General features: G+C 42.0%; 1 protein-coding gene across 3 annotated transcripts in view; it reads left to right on the forward strand.

Annotated features, from left to right (window-relative positions):
• The window catches only part of PID1 (phosphotyrosine interaction domain containing 1), a 91,235-nt gene that overhangs the window by 34,598 nt on the left and 32,658 nt on the right, over positions 1–23,979 (forward strand). For all 3 annotated transcript variants that reach the window (XM_056359035.1, XM_056359037.1, XM_056359036.1), the window contains exon 2: positions 892–1,038. In XM_056359035.1, coding sequence (XP_056215010.1) covers positions 892–1,038 — 147 coding nt within the window. The remainder of the gene's footprint in view (positions 1–891; positions 1,039–23,979) is intronic.

Here is a 23,979-nt window from a genome sequence, read left to right on the forward strand (position 1 = left end):
ATTTCTTTAGACAGTGCTGCAGTATGTTGCTGGCTGGGAATACTACGTTGATTTGCTTCATGTCTGCATATTTTCCCCTTAGATACGTAGTAGCAAGTGAAAATGTTCAGTTCAAAGAAACTTCTATATGTTGAAAAATTTCTGTGACTCCCCTGATTCCACAAAATCGATTTGGGAATCTTTCAAGGATTGGCTTAGTTCACTCTGAGCAATTGCTGAGAAACTTCTTATTCAGTGACATTACTGTCCACTTGGGTAGTTCCTCACCCAAGCCTGGGTAGTTATTTCTCGTCTGTTGAAAGTGACAGGTTTTGAATGACATCTATTTATTAGTACCAGTAGTGGCATTTACATTGGAGACTAGAGGAACTGTTGCTTACAAAGGAAGAGAATTTAAAATTCACATGCTAAAGGCAAACTGATGAGACATTCGGCTCAGTGGGAACGGTGACATCTGCAAAGGTCAGTGGGATGAGATTTAAGTACTGAGGAAAGAAAACAAGAATGGATGAATGCATAGTTCTTTGAATGGTCTTTAAGCCCCTGTTCTTCCCTCCACATGGTCATTAGAGGAGGAACTAGGTCTATGAACAATTTTATAATATTCTTGGGAGTGATCAGAGGTAGAGTTTAGACCTTTTCTGGGGCGTAGATGGATTCTAATGAATCCTCTCATTTTGTGTGTGTATATCTTTTTTAATTAAAAACAGTCTCCGCATTGTTAATAGTAATAATGAATGTTCACTGTCTTAAGTTATAAAACCTGTTAACGCTCCCTACGGAAGCTTCCAAGGCATTGAACAGCAAGGGAAACATGCAGACACCTCCAGCTATTAACTCTCATTTTTCTGCAGTGGAACTGGAGATAATTGCTTTCCTTTCTCTGTTTAGCATTTTCAGACCATGTTAAAGACTAAGTTGAATGTCCTTACTCTTCGGAAAGAGCCTCTCCCGACAGTGATCTTCCACGAACCAGAAGCCATTGAGCTGTGTACCACAACTCCCCTCATGAAGACCCGGACTCACACTGGATGCAAGGTACTCAGGAGCATAAACTTAAGGAATGAGTCCCCTGTGGAGGTGTTGTATGTATGTGTGAGGGCTCTGAAGAGCCCAAAGTAACCAACATGGTCGTTGTTATTCTGGAAGCCCCATTAACTACTACTATTACTACAAAGTTTTCAATCAAAAAAGTCAGTGAGCGTTTCTGACTGGAAATTTGGGCATCAGGAAAAAAAAAGGTTTGGGCGGTGTGGCACAGTGCAAATGGTGGAGGATTTCTAACAGCCTTCAATGAACGTTGCTCATAAACACTGCCATTGTTTCTTTAAGTGCTAGTGCTGCGATGGGAGATGAAGGACCCAATGCGATTTATTTGCATTTAGCAATCATACTAACCAAGGTATAAACCTACTGAAACAGGGTTGCAGCTTAAAACTTGAGGTTAGTTTGGTAGGGCTTGCTTGTTTGTTTGTTTGTTTTAAAGAGAGGAAGAAAGGGTTGAGGAGGAGACTTAGATCTTGATTTGGTTAAGCAACAAGATGAATTTGCCCAGTCACATCAAAGCACAGCTTCTGAAAAAGCTCTTCTTCTTTAAACTTTAATGGCTTAAGAGCTTTGAGTGTGTTCTTCTGTGGTAAGAAACCATATAAAAATAGCAAACAAATCTGCTGTGTTTGCATTTTCTGTTGGAGCCGTTTTCATTGGTCATAGAGCTTGCCTAGCCTTGCAGAGCCATGGGCAGCCTTGCAGATTGAGCTGGTATCACGGTTTAACCCCAGCCGGCAACTGAGTACTGCACAGCCATCGCGCATTCCTCCAGTGGGATGGGGAGGAGAATTGGGAAAAAGGTAAAACTTCTGGCTTAAGAACAATTTTACAACTTAAACAAAATATAATAGTAAAAATAGTAGTGATAATAACAATTGTAATGAAAAGGGCAGGGAGAGAGAGAGTGGAATAAAACCACCAAAAACTCCAAGTGATGCACAATACAATCACTCATCTGCCATTGACTGATGCCCAGCCACTCCCTGAGCAGCCATCGGTGGCCCCGGCCAACTCCTCCTAGTTTATGTACTGTGCATGATGCTTTATGGTGTGGGATATCCCTTTGGCTCGTTTGGGTCAGCTGTCCTGGCTGTGTCCCCTCCCAACTTCTTGTTTTATCAACATTATTCTCATACTAAATCCAAAACACAGTATTGTGCCAACTACTGAGAGGAAAATTAACTCTATCCCAGCTAAAACCAGGACAGCTGGGTACTGGTTTGGCCTGTGCTGCCTGTCAGGGCTTGCCAGCCAAGTCCCCTTCACCCAGCTCAGCTGTCAGTTGTAGGATGTATCCACCCACCCTCGAGGGTGCTGGTGAAAATGGAGAGAACTGGCCTTCAGCCTTCCCTGCTCTGTGAAGTGTCAGCTCTGGAAGAGCCGTTGCCTGATGCTACATGTACTGGATAAGGTCCAAAGTGCAATTAAGTGTACTAACGCTCTTCCCTGCCAGTGTGTATACACTCACGCGTGCCGCACACTCTCCTTATTGGAGGATCTGATGTAAGATGGGGCTAGAAGAAATTGCTTCCTGATGTATTCCCCTGCTTCTCTTGGCATACTCTGTGGCTGGCATGGGCTGTGGGCATGCTGTGAAGGGTCTTGCTGGGGCACCTTTAGGGCTGGCACTTCCTCAGCATAGTTTCTTCTTGGGAAGTGTCATTTTTGTTTGACTTTTTGCCTGTCACAATAGCCAAGAAACAAGACTGTTGCTGGATATTGAAGCACTGCTGCCCTGTGCTGATGCAGAGGAATGCAGGGCAAGTGACCCTAATATGCTTTATACGGTAGCTCATAGCATCTGCTCTTCCACTGTGATGTCTTCTGTCCTTTATGTTGACATCTAATGAATTTTTAGAGAATATTAGCTATCATAAAAATGGTTCACAAAGTATCTGGCTTTCACCCCTAGTGAGAGAGAGTTCACACATAATAATGCTTTCTGAAATCAGTTTATCGCTGTGAATGTGTGTAGAATTTAAATGAACGTTTTTATTTAACCTACAGTCCTTCAGCTGGAAAAGATTGATTGCAGGGAGATGTTGAACCCCTCAGTGAAGAGAATATCATTCTGTATATAGAGATCTCTTTTTATTTATTTGTTTATTTTTCCTGCAACATAACACAGTAGTGGTGACTAGGGAACATTTGCTGCCACAACGCTCTCCTTTTCCTGCTTGCACCATTTCTCCTCCCCCTCCCCCTGTAGCTAGTTCACCTCCTGCCAGTGCTGGAGTCTTACGGTAGTATTTTTGGGGTGGTGGCCAGTCCTACGTCAGACAATTCAGCATTTGTGATTCCAGTACCTGCCTTGGGAAGACGATTGCACATATGTGTTGTGTTCCTATAGCTAAGTAATCCTCTCCAGTCATTAGCTGAAAGGCTCTGATTTTACACAGTCTTTCTAGTCACAATCTCTTTCTTTTCCCCTTTTTTTTCTGACTAAACGTATTCTTCTCTTGTGAGGCTTGTATCCTCCAGCTGTTTATAGGTAATTAGCCTTCCTCTTCTCTTTCCCCTCTGATTATTAGTTTCTTGCCGAGTCATACAATTATAGTGTTGCTGTAACCAAGCCAGTATTTTATAGTACAAGTTTTTGCTCTGTGGGGTCTGATCTGTTACTGTTATTCCAGGTGTAATGGGGGAGATGCTGTGGTGTTGCTGGTACCACCAAGCCTCTGGTTCTGAGACACAGGCTTTTCAGGCGAGAGCACAGCATCCAGTTTTTTACTTTCTTTCGTGAGTCACACTCTTTTGATCCTTAATAATTTTATTTCTCTTGACTGAAATCCCTCCAATTTATCTATGTAATCCCATTAATGGGATAGCATCATTCTTCTGACAGAGGCTCCAGACATCTAATTTTATTGCATAGCTTAAACATACGCCTCGGCTGGCACCATCTTGTTATAGGGACTTGACACATGCAATTGCTTTGCTGTTCAGAGGTCTGGGCGTTAGTTTTCTTACGCGATTGCTCTTTTCCTTGTCCTTTCATGGCAAGGCAGGCTTCTTTTCTTTTTCATTTGGTGTTAGCTGCTGAATCCTGAAGAAACAAAACTTTTCTGCTGAGATCCAATCATTCTGTAATTGAATGGGATGGTTTTAAGAATAGCAGAGAAATGTCATGCTTGAAGTAATCTAGGGGGAACACTTGCAAAATCTGGGAAGTTAAATAATAGAACAGATTCAGAGAGCTCTTCCTCCCTGTCCACTTCCCTATCTGATGCAACTTTGTTGCCATCAAGTTTCCTAAAATGTATTTTCTATTTACAGCAGAAGGCTTAAGACTGGTTCCTCCTGTTCCTGCATGTCTGCACCTGCCTGCTTGGGCTGGCGGTGCTGTCGCTGGTCCCACCCTTGGAGATTCGTGGGCATGATTTCACCAAACAGGAGTAGATAATATTTGCATTGATTTGCAGCACAGAGCTTTATGCGCATACATTTTGGAGTTTGTAGTGCTGCTTGCTCAGTGAGACGGGGTTGACTCGGAGTCTGTAGTTACCAAAGGGCACCTTCTTGCCCCCCTTTCCCCTCCTTTCCGCAGCAGTCCTGTTTGCAAGTGGGGAGCAACAGCCCTGCAACCTGGGGTTGGACTGTCGCAGCCCCACTCAGCAGACGGCCTAAAACAGAGCAGGATTTCTGGGTACAATAACGCATTCAAGTCTCTGTTTTTCCCTGGGGGTTGTTTACTTTCATTTGTGCCATGGTGTATGTTAGGTGAGAGGCAGGTCTCTGGCCCCAGAGGAACCACAGATTCTTGTCCTTCTCCAGCTGGGAGAGCTGGGGCAGGGCAGTGGGATGCAGTGCCCAGAGGGTTGTTATCTCTTTGGGAGCTGTAGCAGAGCACCCACATGCATCCTGCCTCTTCCCTGTGATGGACATGGTGTTTGTGAATGCTGGAGCACCGAGCGTTAAGGTCAGTAGCTGCTCTGAAGAGTGAAAAAACCCAACTGGTTTATTGTTTACTTGTAAATGGCAAGTCTCAGCTTAAGCTAAACCACCCATTGCTGGGGAAGGACAAAAAAGAGTGAGAATAAGTTGTTTGCTCTGACTAGCTGGACCACACTTTCAATCACAGGTTCCTAATTTGCTTTTATTTAAATAGAGCATGTTTCTGTGTAGAAGGACTAGTGTGATTTCGATGCGCACATATAAAAATGTGTCCATCCCTGTTCAGATCCTAAGGATTTTGATTAGATTGTGGCTGTTCTGCTTGTAGGTCTTTCCTGTCAAATATTGTGCAGTCTTGTGTTTCAGCTGGAAACTTCCTCTTCTCTTATCACAACACTTAAGTACCACCAGATGGAAACTGAAAATCTGGAGTATCTCCAGATAATGTTGCCCTCTACTCAGAAATGTGTGCTTTCTCTGTGCCTTTTAACAGATTTTAAGTTCTGTATGTTTTATTCTTCCTTAATGTCCTAATCGGCTTACACTGATTTTAATGTTTCTTGATTTCTGTCCCTTTGAGCTACGGTGGTGGCATGAAGGGAACTGCCTAAACGACTCTCTCTTCTGCTGTAGCTTTTCCAGGCACTGCTGCAGTAATGCAAAATGACAGAGGTTAAAAATGCTGCCTGTGATTTTTGAAGTGGTGTCGTAGGTTTAATTTTTTTTTTCTTTCTGTTGGAAGGCTCTTCAAAGTGAAGTCAATGCTGAATAATCAGTAGCTCATTGTTATCCACCTGGGTCAGGCAATCTTATTCCTCCAGTTCCCACCAGTGGACAAGCTTTTCCCAGCAGCCTGAGAGGCTGAGATGAGAGAAGCATAAACAGTGCAAATAATTGCATTCTTAAGAGTATGCTTTTATTAAATGGGAAAATATTAATGGTCTGGCATTTGCAGGCATGATACTCGTTGCTTGCCTGTTTTATTGGATTGAGTTGGTGAGATTATTAATTCAGGCTTTGTGGAAGACATGATGTTGAAATTTCTATGTGTGTATCATAGTTGAAGATTAATGAAAGTCTTGTTTAGCAATTTGTATAAATGGCGTTTGAGCGGTACTGGCGTTTTAAAATCAAGTTGCGCACATATGATAGAGATTTAAAAAATAGCCAAGGAGTAATATAAATAAATGGAGCTGGTCTTTCAGAGTAGCTTAATTGCTTCACTCACAAGGCAAAAAGGAAAAGGTCCCTGTACTAAGCTTGCTGCAGGGTGGCGATTACAGTGGGGTTTATTCGGGGCCTGTATAGAAGGAAAGGGGCCATGGCCACAGTTGGGTTCCCCGGCACAGTGTACTGTCAGCAGTTAGGCACCGAGCTTGGCTGCTGCAACTCTGGGACACATTTGATGTTGTTCCAGTCATGTCAACGTATTAAGTGGATTTGAGATGTTTCCTGGGACAGCTGGGCAGTGCCTGAGGGGTTAACCTGTGCAATGTCAAGGAGATGCCTCTGCACCCCTGCAGGCTGCCCTCCAGTCGAAGCTCTGGGCCCTTTCACCAAAGCCCAGGGGACAGCCTGTTGCCCTTGTTGCCGCTCTTCTCATGGCCTTGGTGGCTGCTGCCAAGAGTTTTCATCTTCCCTTTTGTCTTTCTGTTTCTCTCCCATTTTTTTTTTTCTTTTCTCAAAAGTAACTTTCACCATTAAAGAAAATGCATGCCATCAACTGTGGGCCCTACTAATGCATCTTTGTGCATGTGAAACTGTCTCAACATGCTTTGAGCAACAGGATTTACACTGGTGTAGCAGAGACTGGAAGTTAGTTCGCAACGGGAAAGCTCATAATAAGTGTATAAGATGAATAGTGAGTAATATTGATCGTGATCTGATTATAATCTATAGAAATAAAATGTTTCTCATTTGGATACTTATTAAATAAACAAGATGTTGTCTTAAAATTGCTCTGCGGGTCCTGATTCTAATTCCTTGTGTAAGAGAGTCACTTAGGAATAATGTCTGCTTAGATATTACTGCCTATTTTTGGTTTTCTGCCTTGTTAATTTTGATTACAAAGGCCTTGCATCAGGAGTGTCTCTTACTACATGCTTGCAAAATACCCCATTTCTACTCTACTCTGCATGCCTCTACAGCAAATTTATTAATGCCGTGTTGCTGCTTTTATTGCTTATTGCACTTTGAAAACTTAGACTGTTGTTTCTTGTTTATTTTTTTCCTCTAGATAAGACTTTCCCAAGCTGTTTTGCCCAACATTTCTGTCCTGTGCAACCTCTTCCCCTTGTGTCCTGTCACAATCAGCTCAGCCATGCTGGTGGCCAAATGCATTATTGCTTTAGCTTTCAGGAGACAGCATGCTCCCCATCTCTTGGGTCTGGTGGCCCCTCAACATTCAGAAAATGCTCAAATTGATGAACCATCCTCCCTGCTTCATGCAGACCAGCAGCCCACGCAGTGTGGTTTTGGTGGTGGCAACCGCAGCCTTATGCCTCTGCTGAAGAGTAGGTGAATGGCTCCCCTCTGCCACACTGTTACTGGGTGTGGGTTGGTTTTGTGTGTCTTGATACTGACTCAGGACAAAATTAATGCAAAGAGAACATTGTCTCTCATTTCAATACCCAGAGACCAAAGTGCTCTTTCCTGTTTATACTGTCCTGTTGGCTCAAAAGGGCTGAAAATGTGCCCTAAGACTTTCTGAGATGGGGAAATCCAGCTGACAGAAATGGGTGGTTAACAATCTAGTGTTTTACTTAAGATTTCCATTGATAATTTGAAAACCCAATTCCTCTTGAACATTTATTGCTGTTTTGGCTACTGAAACCATAGCTGATTGGAAGCTACACATATTCTTAAAACCACCTCACTTATCCTTATGAAGTTTAAGAAAAATGTTCTCATTTGCAGCTATAGGATGGTCAGGAATGATTGTTTTGAGTGCAGATTTATCCAGCTGTAAACACAAGTCCAGCTAGCTGCCTGGTCTTCATTACCATTTTGTAAGCCTGCAATATTCAGATGGCCATTAACTTTAATAAAGAAACAAATTAAACAAGTGAGACAAGCTAAACTGTACCATCACTCCCCAGCCTACTGTTTTCCACCATGTTTAATGTGCGTGTGAAGCACAGAGCTTATTTTCCTCTTGCTTCATTAAAGGCCTTCTGTTGTTGTCCTTAAGCATTACATATTCTGTGCTGTGAATTGAGAGCTTGTTTTTCTGCTCTTTCTCCCCTCCTCAAATGAACCAAAAGGATGCATGTGAACTCTTGCATGGGGTAAATCTTAATAGCTTCAGTGTTTTTAGATATAGTGCTCATTGGTGAGAGATACAGAGGCTTTAATGATGTGTTTTCCAAAAGTGAAGTGCATCAAATAAACTAATGCCTAGAACAAGTATGCTATATGAAGATGAAGTATTTTGTTTATGTTTTCTTCATGTACTGTTACAGAAACGGGGGGAAAAAAAAGCTTAATACTGAACTTAGGGAAGAGTAAACTGCTTGCGGAAGCCTTACCACATGACTGTATCCCAGAGTGGTTTACCAGATTTGGCCGAGTCTTGTTCTAAGGTTGAAAATGGAGAGTTGCAGTGTGCTCGTTTCTTTTTCAAAACATGACTGTATGGTAAGGTCCTGCCCTGCACCTATAAAGTTCATGAGAGCTTTGCTGTGGGCTCCATCATGAGTGTGGTGGGATGTAGCCATGCGGGACAGCAGCTGCACACGCTGCATAGTGTTTGGCACTGGCTGCTCTCAGCCTTCAGCTTCAGAGAGGGTTTCTCTTGCATATAATTTTTTTTATTACACATAAAATAATATTTTATTTTATGCATGGAAAACCCATTTACGTCAGTGAAGATTTATACTTTAAATGAGAGCAGAGGAGATAATAGAAATATGAAGGGTAGATGCAAGTGGAGAATGTTGTTAAAGTGTTGTAATACCTAAAGTATGTAATACGTAAAGATTTCCTGAAGTCCAAGAGTCTTAGATGGTGAATATAAATTGGCTAAAGCAATTGCATTAATCTTAAACTGAGCCTGCTTTAAATGTGATCTTTTACAGTGTTCAGTTTTGCTGTGTTGGAGGTATTTTGGCATAATTTTATTTTCTTACTGGTGAAGTGGCATTGTAAGACTAATGTATTTTGAGAGCAGTGGAAGTTATGTCCTGTCGGATATGTTGGTGGTGGTTTTTTTCCTTAGCATTCACACCGGTGACATTTTTCAAGCCATGGTTCAAGTAAAGGGCATCTTGTTATTCAGGAAGTTCTTAGAGACCATCTAAAAATGGTCATGTATTTCAGTCAGCTTCATGTTTCTGCTTTAACTACCTTTATAGAAGAAAGTATATGGCTGTTCTCTACATATGGTACAGTAACTTTGCTTTGAATATATGCGTATTAATTAAAGAAAAACGGTTTTGCCTATTTCTGTTTACTTTTGTATTTTCATTAAGAATGTGTATCTCAAACTATTTTAAAGAGCTCCATAAAAAGAATAAGACCACCACCCTGGGAGGAGAGCGCGGATGACAGGGAGGACAGGAGGTTTTCTGGGAGCTACCCTGTATGTTGGTGGTCAGCACGGGGCCTGAACTACCCTGGGAGCAGTGCCTTCTCTCTGTGCTTCCCCTTGGATTTGCTTCAAGAGGGAGGGAGCTGAAGGCTGAGTGTATTGTGAGGAAATTCAGGGAGTGAGCAAGATGTGCAATGAAAATGGTCGCATGTGTGTGTGCACTCCCAGGAGGACTACAGGATTGTGTCCCCTACTCTGGGCTGGGTAGGAAGGCTTCCAGTTGTTGTTGACCATGCAGATGATGCCTGCAGAGGTCCCTCCCAAGTCTTGACAACTAGTGTGCTCGGAGTCATCTCAGCTGTTCCTGGGAGTGAGGCCCAGGGTCCCTGGCTTTGTGTGTGGAGGGACCTTGTACCCAGCACTGCTTTGTCTTGCATGAAGAAATAGGAGCAGGAACCTTATGGACCAGGTAAGCCAGACTTTACTCAGATGCATGTGTGTTCAAGTCCATTTTCTTTGGCAGTAGGCTGCGGAAAATATCCCCTAAACAACAATAAACCCTTGAAAAATGCAAGGAAATAAAATGTCAGAGAATCCATTAGCACATTGTGCTTTAGTCCTCCCCTTAATGCATATATTGTATTGCTTGCACAACCACTGTCTACCTTGTTTTTCTTCTTACTGCTGTAGTTCTGTCCCTGTAGTTAGTGGATGCAATGAGTCCCAGTGAGGAAAATGGATGATGATGCATGATACGGAGCCTGGGAAAAAGAGTTTTTAACATAAACAGAAATCCCTTTGGCTGGAATCAAGCACTTCCTTTGGCTTCAGAGCTCTGATGTTATTAGTTGCCTTTGATTCAACAAAAGCCTGAATTGGAAGTCATCAGCCTTTAATTTTGTTAGCAAATGGTATTTATCAGCAGAAGTAATCTAAATCAAACCTCTTAATGTAAAACAAGGCACTAAACAGTTTATATTTCAATTAGTTATGGAAGAGATAGTGATTGACATTCAAAGAACACTGTGTAAAATGCTAATATATATGTACCGAAAATGCTGCCTGGGACTTGTTTGAGAATGAGCACTTGCTGTTCCTGAATTTCACCCTTGCATGTAAAAGCCAACTGGGAAACTTGTAAGGTACCAAGGAGTCCAGGCACTGCGTGGTGGGGAATGCTCAGTAGCTCTTTACTATGTATCATTTGTACTTCTGTAGTATTTCTCACCCAGAAAGATCCCAAAACACCACCTAAAACAGCTCTGTTGTCCCCTGCTGTTCAGCTGTCCTTCTTGGCCATCAGCCCTGTTTGCAGAGGTCAGATCAGCTCACCAAAGCGCAGAAGAAGGCTGTGTGGGCACACTGTACTGCAGAAAAAAATATGCTAGGGGAAAACTAAAAAAGATGCCGAGAATTAAAATGCACACTTGTATTTAGTATTACATTGAAAAAATATATTAATGGAATTCCTTTGATGCATAAAAATCTGTTGAATACTCTTGTATCTTGAGACCCAAATGTGGTTTGTTGGTTGGTTTTTTTGCCAGTTGTAGAAATCCCACTTTTCAGGGTACTTGGAGTTGTTGTCTAATTATAGCTGACTTTGCAGGAGATAGCACACCAAAATAGTTTTTTCTGAAAGAATATTTACATTTTTAAAAACCATTTAATCTCTCTATAGCAGAAAGTATTTCAATTTTGAAATTCTAAATTTCCAGAATTCCTTAGGAGATAATTAACAAATATATAATGCCATATAGTCTATACCAAGAAGTTCTATCTTTTGCAGTCTGACACAAAGCCAAGGTACCAGTATGAAGCACAGTGGCAACTGTAAGGTCCTAGATAGCTACAGATGTGTTAGGATATTTATTTTTTATGCTGTAGAAAATACTGTGCTCATCACAATTGCTCAAGCAAAACCTTCTGGCCATAGAAGCTAACTGCTTCCATAATAATTAAGGTTCAAATATCTTAAGACCTAATAGCTTTTGACATATAAAAATTAAAATGAGATTGAAATTTATGACAGTGGTTACGCCAAGCAGATGCTGCAGTCACTGTCGATTGTTTCATTATAGCGTGTCCTTGAGAAACATTTCCGTCCTGGTGGGGCTGTCTCAGTGTAAGGATGGAGCTGGTTTGTGTTGCTGAAGAGCACAGGGAAGCTGGGGTTTCTCCGTGGCCCTTACGGCATACGGGCCTTGCTGTGAGCTGGCTCTCGGGAGGAGGTGGCACCCTTCCTTCATAGCACATGAAGTTTTTCTTTAACAAAATCAAAAAAACCTTACGGTTCTGCAGCAGTTGTTCTCTGGTGTTACTGCAGTGGGCACCTCCCCACTCAGCAGCATGAAATGTGCGGGGAGAGGTGTTGGCAGGGCTCTTTAGGAGTACTTTTTCACAACAAAGACATGTGTGCTTATTCTGTGAAGGTATTCAGTGTGCCTCTTCCCCTGAAGCCATGGATATTGTTTCTTCGATTTCCATTAGAATACTGCAAAATTTGCATTTGGCACTGGGTATCCACTGCTCACACTAGTTTGAGCCAAAATGAGCCTTCTCAGGAATTTGTAATCTCTGTTTACAGCTGTACTATGCCCAAACCCCTCAGTTCTTATTTTGGGGCTGATCCTGTGTGCTGAAAGCTTCTTACTGAAGCAAATGACATTGGCAAAAAAGGAGGCAGAAACTGGATTACAGACCCATTCTTCTGTAGATGAGGTACCGTTGGCCATGTTCATAGATGCACAGGCTGCTGGAATGTAGATTGTTGTTGCAATAAAAAAAATATTATGTCCTCTGAGAAAATAATGTCCTTTGTGTGCCACCCGTGTTTTGTCCCAGGATTAACCCTTTCTCCTTGTACTACTGCAATGTAGTCTGATGTATAAAATACATTAGCTTTGAAGAGGAAAGAATTTTTTCCATTCCTGGAGTTGGATATCAATGTCTGAAGCTAATAACTTTTTTTGTTTCATTAAAAGATTTTTTTTGCACAGTTAACGAGAAGTTTGTAACAGTAACTATCTTTAGACAATACTTCTGGGCAATTTTAAGGTTGATGTATGTTATCTGTTGCTGATGAACTACCTTTGTTGTAATCTATTGTGAATATTTGACTTCAGGCTTGTGGTAATTCAGTAAACTTTCTTCTTTGAGATTCTAGGTTGTACAGGAATAACAAGTGCAACAGAGGTATGGTTCTTCTTATTTTTCCTTCTTTAAAATTGATCTGTCTCCTTAAAGTTTACAGTCTGGTTTGGAAAATCATTAAGTACTCCTAGGTTAAGAACTTCCCTTGTACTACTAACACAAGAGTCTCTGGTATTCACCTTTAATCATTTCACAGCAAGATCCTATTAAATGATACGTATTGTCATAGAAATAAGATACTGAATTTCACAGCAATGTAAATTTGGAATTAAGTTTATCAAGTTTTATCAGTGAATGAAAAACTAATGTTGAATTGGTAGCATCCTGTTAACTCGGATAGAACAGAATACTGTTTTATACCCACTGAGAGTATGGTTTATCCCTTTCTGGAGCTGATGTTCATTTGTCTGTTACATGTCAGGGTTGCTTTCTGATTGCTAGAGCATAGCACGCTGCGGGGGCGGGGGGGGCGTGGAACTGATGAGTTAATCAGCTGAAAGATGGTCTTAATTCATTATACTCTTCAGGTTTTTTTCACCTGTAAGGCCAGGCCATGATGACATAACCTGATTAAAGTGCTCTCAAGATTTAAATGGTGTGGCAGTGACCTGCACTTGAAAATAACAAACTTGGGATGTGGATAACCTTAGATTTAATAGGAGCCATAAACATTTAATGTAGAAGGAAGCTACTTCAACTTAAATTAGCAAATTTTAGAAGAGCAGCAGGTTGAAAGTGTCTTTATAATTGTACTTAATAAAATTTACTGAAGATTCATTGGATTGTTAGCTGAGAAAGATTTGTCAATTAGTTATTTGGTGGGATTTTTTTTTCATCCTCAGGGACTTGTTTTATTTCAGTGTTTGTTGTGTTTTCCCCTTGTCCCCCAATTTATTTTTCAGTAGCAGAGAGAAAACAGGAGGGGGGAAAAAAGCAAGCTTCAAGTCAGAAATAGATTTAAATTAATATCTTCAAAATCAGAGAAGGATCTGTGTAAAGACTGGTATAGTTGAGTACTAAATCGGGAGAGATGGTAAGGAAAAGACAAAATAAAGTAAGGTAAGATAATATGTGTCTCATGATTATTTTGAGAATATCATTGAAGCTGATTCTAAGTATCCTCTGGGACAGGATGGGCAGAAGACAAACAGTTTCTAGTTCTTTATGGAAGCTGCTTTTTTGACTGAGTTATCTATAGGCTGGGAGTAATTCCCCTGTGCTGGTGTCTGACTCATTCTTACAAATAGCGCAATAATACACTTCAGCTTTGTCAGCTATTTGTAACCACAGCGGCCAGAATCCCTACGGGAATCATTGTTAATGGGATGCAGTTTTGGGGTTGGCTTTGCTATGGTATAAATTGGCATGCATACTTTGACTCGATTGCCATGCTAAGTTGTATCATCTGAGAATGTGGCTTTTTAGTTTGACATGTGGCTTGGGATTCCTAATGATTGAAAGCAGTCTGTTAATGAAATCGAAGTCATTAAGTACAGTGTATGTGAATCAGTGCTGTTTGTCATTTGTTATTAGGCTGAAGTGTTAAAAATATTAAGTAATTCTTGAAATTATTTTATGAAGTGACTTGATAGTGATTTAAAGACAGGTGTTTTCACCCCAGAGCTTTGCCTCGGGTTGGTTCTGAAGGCCTTCATACAAGGCCAGCAAACAGTGTGACTGATTCCCAAGTGGTAGATGTGATATACATCGTATATGTAAGTTCAGTCTGGAGTAGTTTACAGCACTTCCTTAAAAATCCTGAGGATAAACTGAATGACTTTAGTTACTGATGAACTGCTCTAAGGTTTTTGTTCTGCAAGATTTTCCTTATCTGTGTATATAGATTTTTTTTGGTTTAATGTTACCACTTTCATGCAGATAGTGGGCTTCTCCAGGGTGAAACTCGTCCCAGAGCAAGGGGCCAGCATGCAGCTATTGCTGTAGCTGTGCTCCCAAAGGGGTTTAACGTGGGGCGGGCGGGTGAGCGTTGGCTGGAGTGGGAGGCACGGCCCTGTCAGCAGCTCCATGCCACTGTGCCCATGGGTGTGGGTTGCCCCTGAAGTCCTGCCTGTCCCACCCTGCAGCAGCCCCTGAGCGTGGGGACAAGTGGCATCAGTCCTGGGTGTGCCACCGTCGGAGCAAGGGGCCCGAATTGCAGGCCAGCAGCTGCTGGGCGTTACTGGGCAGGGTGGTGCTGCATGGCCTCGCAGTGCAGGTGCCTCTGAGCCATCACAGCACCCCAGGAACGTGCTCCATGATCTCCCGCCTGGCCCCAGCGGGACCGGCCCTGGCTTCACACCACACTGTCTGATGCTGGTGTGATGCACTTATTTTTTGAGGGGGTGGACCTAATAAAAGCTGGCAAGAAAGACATGGTGGGGTTTCTGTGGCCTGGTCATGCTCAGGAGATGGATTTGTGTCAGCTTTTCAGGTTCTCTGTGTGGTAGTGTCACAAGTGAGTGAGCCTGGGTTTAAATAGGTAAATAAATAAATGGAAATCAGACAGAGCCCAGGTTCAGGACCTCTTTGCGCATTGCTGGGGTGCTCACACCACCTGTCAGGGATGGGCCTGCCCCTGGCCTGGCACACCCAAGGCCCTTCGCTGGGGTCTGCCTCAGGGCTGGGCAGGCGGGGCGGAGGGGTGGTGCTGCTGTGGTGTCCTGCGTCTCCATGGCTGCTGGCCCTCTCAAGCGGAGCAGGGTGGTTTTTGTGTGTTCTCCACCTTAAGGTGGCCCCATCTTTTAGGGTGGTCCCTCCTGCCACCTGGGTGTGGAGGGGGATGAGGCTGAAGACCCATGCTGGCCTCTGTGCTCTGACCCAGGTTTCCCCAGGGCCTCGCTGTGCCCCACAGCAAGGAGCCAGGGCTGGTATGAGACAAGGCCTGAGGCTCCTGTGTTCTCCAAAATGTCTCACTGTCCTCAAAATGGGTAGCTGCCTGTGCCCAGGGGCTGTGGTATGAGCACCTGCAGCTTTTCTGCAGCCTCTCTTGTCTTGATAACTTAAGTCAACAGCAGTAAACCCTTCCTACCTGCCCCCCCCCCCAAAAAAAAAAAACCAAACCAACCCACAACAAAACCACACATCCAAAACCCAAACAAAACCCAACTAAACCCCAAAAACCAACAACCAAACGAAAGCCTGCTGAGGTGTCTAGGTGGAGGGGAGGCCTGAGCAGCCATCCCTTTCCTTAATCCCCCTTCTTGGCCCTTTTGAGTAGGCTTATGTGTTACTGTAGGCCTGAAATCAGACATTGGTAACTTGTGCCTGTGTGAAATACTCTTATCAAGTGTTTATGCAGTGGGAATTAAGTTCCTATCATTTTGGACAAAAGAGTTTCAATTTGAGTTCTCCACTGACACTGGAGGACTCTGTGAAAGTCTGTTGTGAAACCAGAGGAGAGAAGTTTAGGTAATTTAGCCCCTGGGCTTTGTAGCGTGAGCCTTGTGAACAATCATGAGGCATTCTTGCTGTCTCTGTAAATTTGTTAGTGTGCCCTTGTTTTGCAGTCAAGTCGTTATCTTCTGCCATGTGACTCAGCATGGCATGGCTGATGGCTGCCTTGCTGGGGACGGATGGAGAGCAGCGAGGTAGGGGCAGGCTTGTGATGGTCAAGAGCCCTGCTTGACATCTGTGCTGCAAGGCAAATGGCCAAGGGAGGTGTATCTTTCAATTAAATATTAAAATACTACTTTGCAACACAGTAAGATTATTTTTATTCCAGTTAGCTCCTCACTAAAGTGGTGAATTTTATTTTAGAGTGAGACATAGAGGTTATGGTTACAGAGATCCTTCTGTAATATTCCCCCCCCCCCCTTTGAATTAGGTTGCATGTTTTCTTTCCGTTAGCAATTACCTTCATGTCAGTATGAGCGCCAGAGGTTATAGAAGTGTGTGATGTTTCTCACCTTGTAGCAGCTTTCTGCATACCACCCCCTTTGCCCTTTTGACTATATGGAAACTATCAATGTGTCATGCAGGAAAATTTAAATGAGTGCTGTTAAGGTCCCAGACACTCATTCCAGAGCTGCAATTTCTTAAGAGCTGTCTGAGCTTTACCTTACGTGCAGCCATCACAGTCATGCCGACTGAAATCCTGCTAATTATTTTGGAGACATTTTTGTATGACGTGTCTTGAGAAAAGAGTCTGAGCATCTGTGAAACAGATGAAGTGAAAATTCCTCTGGCGTCTATCAGCAAACATAAGCAGGTGGAGCGCATCCAAGTTTCTGCAGCTGAGGGAGGGGCTCCAGAAAATATAGTCATTTGTTTGCACCACAGAGGGAAAATCAAAAGAAAAATGATTACTTATATGTCTTAATTTGATACTGCTGCATCATATAAGGCCAGTCCAGGAACAGCAGCTTTCTCCTTCATTTCAAGGGCTATTGTGACTCGATAATCAGGCTTGTGTAGGAAATGAAAAGGACGCTACAGACACTCTTAAGATGCAAATTGCTGAATATAGAGCTGTACACTGCAAATGGGGCTCATTTCTCAGTTTGAAGGGGGTTACAGTGTTTACACTTCTTGCCTGTGCAGGGTTAATCAAGGTAATCACTGAAATACATTGCTGCATCAATCTAATGGTAGTATTCCCGAAAATCAAATGGTTTGTATGTTTTAAGGCAAACCCCAGGAATTTGAAAATAAAAAATATGCTGCTGTGCCCACTAAAGAAGATGTATGTGGTAAGAAGCTGGTTTTGCTGCCCAGGATGAAAGGCCAGCTGGCATCAATTAGCACTTTATGCATATGCACTTTTATAGAAATAATTTTTACTGAGCAGGTCTCAAAGCCTTTTAGTGTCACTTAGTTAATCCTCGTAACAGTCCTCTGCAGAGCTGCACATGGGCAGAGTGGAAATTGGGGAGGTTTAAGTGACTAATCCGTAGCTACACGATGAATCAATTCTGTCCTGTCCTATCTGTCTTTGCAAGACAGCACTACCTTCACTCAGAAAGGAATCTAAAATACAACCGAAGAGTTATGGCAATGGTTATGGTGGTGTGTTTTAGAACATCATTCATGAAGCAATGCCTTTAAACAGTGTATGGGATAGAAATAAGATTGTTTATTACATGAAGGACAGCTATAAAGGATTAAGTAATTTGTATATTAATTGACTTCTCTACTTCAAGTGCATTGTTGATGTACTTGGATAATTGCACAGACAAAGAATGACATTTCCCAGTACATGAAAGGAAGCCTTGCCTTCTCAAGAAAAAAGAGACTGGATTTTTTTTTTAAATACATGCTTTCTTCTTCTAAGAGCATGACTATGCAGAAATGCAGGAGTGCCAAATTCGACCCTGTGTGTGAAATGAGCAAATAGTTTTCACTACTTTCTCTGAAGTTTGTACCCACTTAAAATGGTCTGCAGTCTGTTTTCCATAGTAGTCTGTAAAGGCCAAGAAAGTGCAATTAAGACAGGCAAATATGTGGCTAACTCAGTAGTTCCTCAGTGGCATGGATAAGCCTTGGATGAGAGCTCGGTACCTTGCTGTACAACTTTCTGGTGCTTGGGTTGTCTGTCGCCATCATGCGTGAGGTGAGGAGGAAGTGTGAGAGACTGCAGGCTGTAGTTGAGAGGGAGGTGTCAGAAATGTAATTCCAAAAGTGCGGGGCCTTTCTCTAAAAGATTCAAGGGTGATAAGCAGGAATTTTACTTCCCTCCCCTTCCCCCAGAAGATTATTTTAAAGAGAGCAGAAAATTAATAGAAAAAAATGCCTAGTTCCCTAGTATCTTATGCTCCTGTTGAAATTGGACAGTATATAGACAAATTATCCTGTAGTAATGCCTGCCTGCAGCCTTAAGATATGAATGGTGTTTCTGTATTTCCAGCTGACAGAAGGTATGACTGATGGTATAAATGAAGATCATCACTCTGAATGAGCTGGAGATGCTCCATGGTTTAACCCTGAGGTTTGGTTAAGCTGGTGTGTTGGTTCGTGTCTCAGGGCTATCTTTCTAATTGATTCTCCCAAAGCTGATGAGCTCAATAACATGAAACGTGTTAGGTGCATGTGTCAGGTGATGGTAGAAGTGCTGCCTGAATAGATGGGTATGAAAAGATGTTTTTAATAGAATGCTGGATATTCATAAGCAAATTCCCTGTTCATTTTATAGCAGTACAATTCCACAGCAACAACTAAACCTGTAGAATTGCTCTGATACTCTACCACTTCAGTATAAACCACTGCTTTAAGTTGCTCCGAGATCAGAGGAGTGTTACATGAAAAAACACCCTACATGTTGTGTAATACAGGAGACACATTGTTCATACTCTACCATAGTGAAATCTGTTTTGTATTTCTTTTGCCAAGTGTCCAGATCATATAAATGATTGTGGCCATCGATGTATAGCACAAAGCAAGCCATGGTCTTTTCATGTCTGGAACAGTTTGACATAATCAACATGTATATAAGATATTTAAGAAGCTTATTCACCATCTTAAAAAAGCTATGGCTCAGGCTGCTATTCCCAGTTGTAAAAGGCAAGGATCTTTAGCAGAAAATGAAACCTCCAAAAAAGCCATGCATTCCTCTCAGATAATATATATTAACTTAATCCAGTGTTTCATTCTTCCCCTTCTAAACATAAAAGAAGGGTAAGATAGCATTGGTCACTGCTGTCCTGGTCCTCTTAAAGTGTGAGTAATGCCTATAGCCCTGGCTTGTCCCTGTGTGCAGTTACCTTGCACACCCAGTGAATGCGTTCGGGGAGGAGATGGGTGTGAGGGTAGTTTCAGATTTTACATCATTAAAAGTGTATCCCTGTAAATCTTCCGTTCTGAGCACTTCTTGGTAAGGGCAGGCAGCTTCACTTTAGATTTCAGATTTTACATTGAAAATACAGACCGTAGCCATGTAATACTGTCCACCTCTGAATTATTTTCTAGAGGCTATACAGAAAAACTAGGAGAGTGTTTATGCTGATACAGCAGTACAGTCTGGTATTGGTACCATGAGTAAATCCTCATGGTTTCCTTGTGATGATAAATGAAGTTATTTGATTTTACCAAAGTTTTGGTGAATCAAAATTGATTTGCCTGGTTCACTTCAATATGGAGGGATGAAAGAAGTAGACATTGTTGTCCTCCCCCCATCCCTCTCCCCCCCTTTTCTTTTTTATAAATGATAGACACTGTTACAGTTAACTTTGCCTACATTTAAGCACAAAACTTGATCAAGTTTCATGTATTTTCTGGGGGTAAGATATACATGCAAAAGGTTGTATGCACACAAGAACAATGCCAGTTTACTATGTGATATTTTTAGCATCCTTCAAGACAACTAAAATGGGCACCTGTCTCAAAGCAGATCAAGGCAGTCTTACAGGACTGTGAGCAGTATGGATTTGTCTTAGACAAGCAGCATTGGCTGGAGATGTTACTTTCACATTTATAAACAGTCCTTTAAAGAAACAACAAAATAAATTGGAAAATTATTTAAATCAATCTTTTGGAGAATTCATTAAAAATGAAAATACATTATGAATATTATAAGGATCATTTTCCTTCCTTTTTACTTTTGAAGCCCACAGAAATAATACTATCTTGGGGCGCTTTTGTTCCTCTTTGCAGAGTGCCATGAAGAAAATCGGTTATTGCCCTTTTTTTCCTCTGTCATTTTCTTTAGATTGAATAGAGATTGATTGCTCTTCTGGGATAAGAAAAAACAGGCTGTGTCATTCTGCGATAGTCTGCGCTAGCAGCAGTGGAGAGTATGGAGCAAGCAGTTTAGTGGCGATCTTGATTATCAATGAATGCATATTCAATTAAGTCAATTTACTTACATTATTTCCTGTTCATACAGTCAGTTCTGCCGTTCTCTCACTGTCTGGAAGCTGCTTTTTAAATTGTAGTTTTAGATACAAATTTTAGTCCTGTTTGAAGTTCAGGGTTAATCTTCCTCTGATACGGGTAGTTAGATTTGGCTGAAGGGTACTATTGCATTTTATGACTCCTGCTTATTTTTTCCTTTTCTATCCATTAAATAGCATACCTTTGACAAGCAGATGCTGACCTTGGCATTTTGTCAATACACAAGTATTAGAAGAAAGAAAGATAAATTGCTCATTAAAGCTATTAACAAAAGAAGCTGCAAAGCAGATAAAGAAATTCGAAAATTCACAGTGATCAGCTATTTCGTGTGATACTTGTTTATTTTTTGATACTTGTATATGCAAAGTAGCCCAACAGGCACCGTATTAGTTGTTCACTAATGGAAACTCGCAACCATGGTTGGAGTAACTGCATATGCGGACACAGCCTGTTGGTGTTCTGTGTATTGCATGTCCTAAGTAGTCTGTAGAACAGAAGTTCTAAAAATGACTTAGGAGTTTGTGTCCAATTGCTTTTCTCACTCTAAAGAAATGTTTTTGTTCTTTTGTTATATGTTTTTATACTTACTTGCTTCTTGGCATTCAGTTCCCCATAAAATCAACATCTATGTTTAAAAATATTTTTTAAAGGCAGGCCGTCATAAAATGCATATGGATGTGGTGGTATTAATTTAAAATTGTATGTTCCAAAAAACCCACAGAGGTGAACTCATTTGAGAAACAGTCTATCTCCATACAACACAACATATATTTACCTAAAGAATGTTACTATCTCTAGTGGTATTACCAGTGAGAGAGGCAGGGGAAGTGAAGGATCATTCACATTTGGAGGAATGCTTTTAGTTTCATGTCATCCTGTGGTATGTGTTTGAGATGTATGGAGAAGTACAAGCATTTTGGCTAGTCCAGGCGTGCCTCCCCACTGTCTGCATGTGCTGAAATATTTGTCTCATCCACACCTTACTTATATAGGGTAAAACAAATAGACCTGGATTGTCATCTTGTTCTGTATTTGACCTCCAGCAGTGGATGCCTTGAAGAAGGAGAGATGGAGAAGTAAACAAGAAGACAGTGCCTGCACCTGGTCAATTGTTACTGCCTAAAAGGGTGTGGGATGAAGTAGTTTGTGCCTGATCTCAGCTGGTGACCATGTTATGGATCCTTCAAGCATGAGATTTGATTACCTCAGGTCTTTCTGTTTGTGCTCATGTAACTGTAAATATAACACCTGCGGTGTTACCTAACTTGTAAAATGACCCAATTTTATAACTCTCTAACCAAGGAAGTACACTTGGTTGGAAGAGGGAGCCTCTTTGTCTCAGCCAGTAACATCAGGCCAGACAAAGTGAAAGGGATTTTTCCAGCTGTGACCTCTGCAAAAGCTTATAGACAACATCTGCTACACACTGTTCCTCAGGTGGAGGTGTCCTGCTCTGCCTGTGCTGTTCCGAGTGTAATATATGATGCATACATGGCAATACAAATACATTCAAAGTTAAACAGATCAAAATGACTGTACCTGCTGGCAGTCTTATTAATGGTTCAGTCATGCAATCTGAAGGGTGAGTCTGAATGAGTGGCGCATTCAGATCAGGGCTGCGATACTTGAAATGCCTCTGAACCCGCCATGTTACGCAGAACGTTTAGAAGGATACTGCCAACCACAGGAAATACTTCCAGGTTCTTACTAGGTGCTTAGATCTTGGGTTACAAAACAAACATGAAATCCTATGCGTTTAAAACCAGATTCTCTGTATTTCTCTTTGGATGTAGTATCTACAGAAAATGTCATTTGCAGTACAAGGGCAATTTTAAAGTTTGCTTGTAGAAGGGAATATTGTAAATTATTGATAAATGACTGGGCCATAGGCATAGCAATCTGTATTTACAGTGCCAGTCCTGAGATGCAGGAGCACAGTTCAATTGTATTCTGCAGTAAATTTATGCAAATTAATTGTCTTTCATACTGATGAAAGCTGTTTTCACTCTGGGCAGAATGAAATGACTCTGATGTCTCATCCTGTTTTTTCCTCCCCTTTTCCCTCCACCCTGATCTCTGGGCACGCGTTCTCATTGTTTTTTCTTTTTTTCCCCTGCAGTTCCTTTCTGTATTCCAGACAAGGAACCTGGTTTTAATTTTCATGTGTCATGTCTGTCTCATAAAACACACACACTGGATCATATGACTGTTGTGCAATATTAGAGTGCTGTTGAAATGAGTATCACATAGAAGGACTTGTAAAGTCATCTTGAAATAAAATGTACTAAGTTTCAGTTTGAAAGGGGCAATAATTCCATACAGATGACAGAAGTAAAGATACACTGGCCACGAGTAACAAGTACATTTAAAACAGTCCTTGTGGCTTCAGCCCCAGTCACTGTCACACCTGGCCCATATGGCCCAGCTGAACATGGGCAGGTGGAGGGGGGACAGTCGCAGCCCCTTGGGTGGGACATGGTGGGACTGTTCTCATGTGCTGCTGTGGGGCTGCATTTGACACGAGGGTGGCCCTTGTGGGGTGCACAGAAGAAATCGGCCATCCAGCATTGACCCAAAGCATCATCTTTGGATCACAGTCAGTGTCCACTTATGAAACAGCTACAGATAACTTAGTTATGTTGTTCTGCCCTGTCCTAAGGCTCTGTGTGACTAATGATTTAATAAGGTTTTACTCTGCACATGCGAGCATAGCTCTTTGTCCCGTGTACGAGTTCAGTAACGCAGTTTCAAGAACTCTGGAAATTAGGCAAGGGAAGAAGATCCTTCATGGATGTGGGCTGTAGACTTCAGTGACGGGTGTCTCTGTAGGACTGGTGAACCAGGGATATCACTGTGTTATTCTCTCTTGCAGTCAGTGCTGCATGTTTTTTGAGTAGGTTGTGGCAGCAATAATTACAGGAGTTTTAAGGTAAGTAAACCACATGACAATGCCTTTTTGCTCCCAGCCATTCAGACAATAATACGCTTCTTAACATGAGACCCCAGATGAGGGTCGTACAGGTAGATACATCTCTACTGATTACGTAGAAAGATGTGGGGATTTTAATGATGCGTGTTGCTGCTGAGTTGCCAAGCTGATCTGGGAAGAGCTTGTTTTCCTGGGACTCCTGTGGCCTCAACTCCACAGCACATACTGCAGCAGGACTCAAACTGTTCTCAGGCTCTTTGCTCTGGGAAGGTGAACTGGAGCCAAAACCAGACCCTCCTCCTCCTCCTCCACTCTCTTCCCCTCCTTTAGCTGAAGCAGCACAGCAACGAGCCAAGCTGACGATGATCTGAAGGATGAAAGAACAAGGGAAACTGTAAAACATGTAGGATGTTATAGAAGCAAGTTAAGAGACTGCCAAAAAAAGCAATTCTTTCTACCTAAGTATGAACCTGTTGTGCATGTGCTTTAGACACAACGCAAAACAGGAGGAGAGAAGCTTTTGAGTGTCCGCTTGGAGGGGAAGGGCTGTGCAGCTATGTGATGACTAATCAGCCATCATCATTTTGGGGCGACTGTTTCC

The sequence above is a fragment of the Falco biarmicus genome, chromosome 13, assembly GCF_023638135.1.
Source record: "Falco biarmicus isolate bFalBia1 chromosome 13, bFalBia1.pri, whole genome shotgun sequence".
NCBI lineage: Eukaryota > Metazoa > Chordata > Aves > Falconiformes > Falconidae > Falco > Falco biarmicus.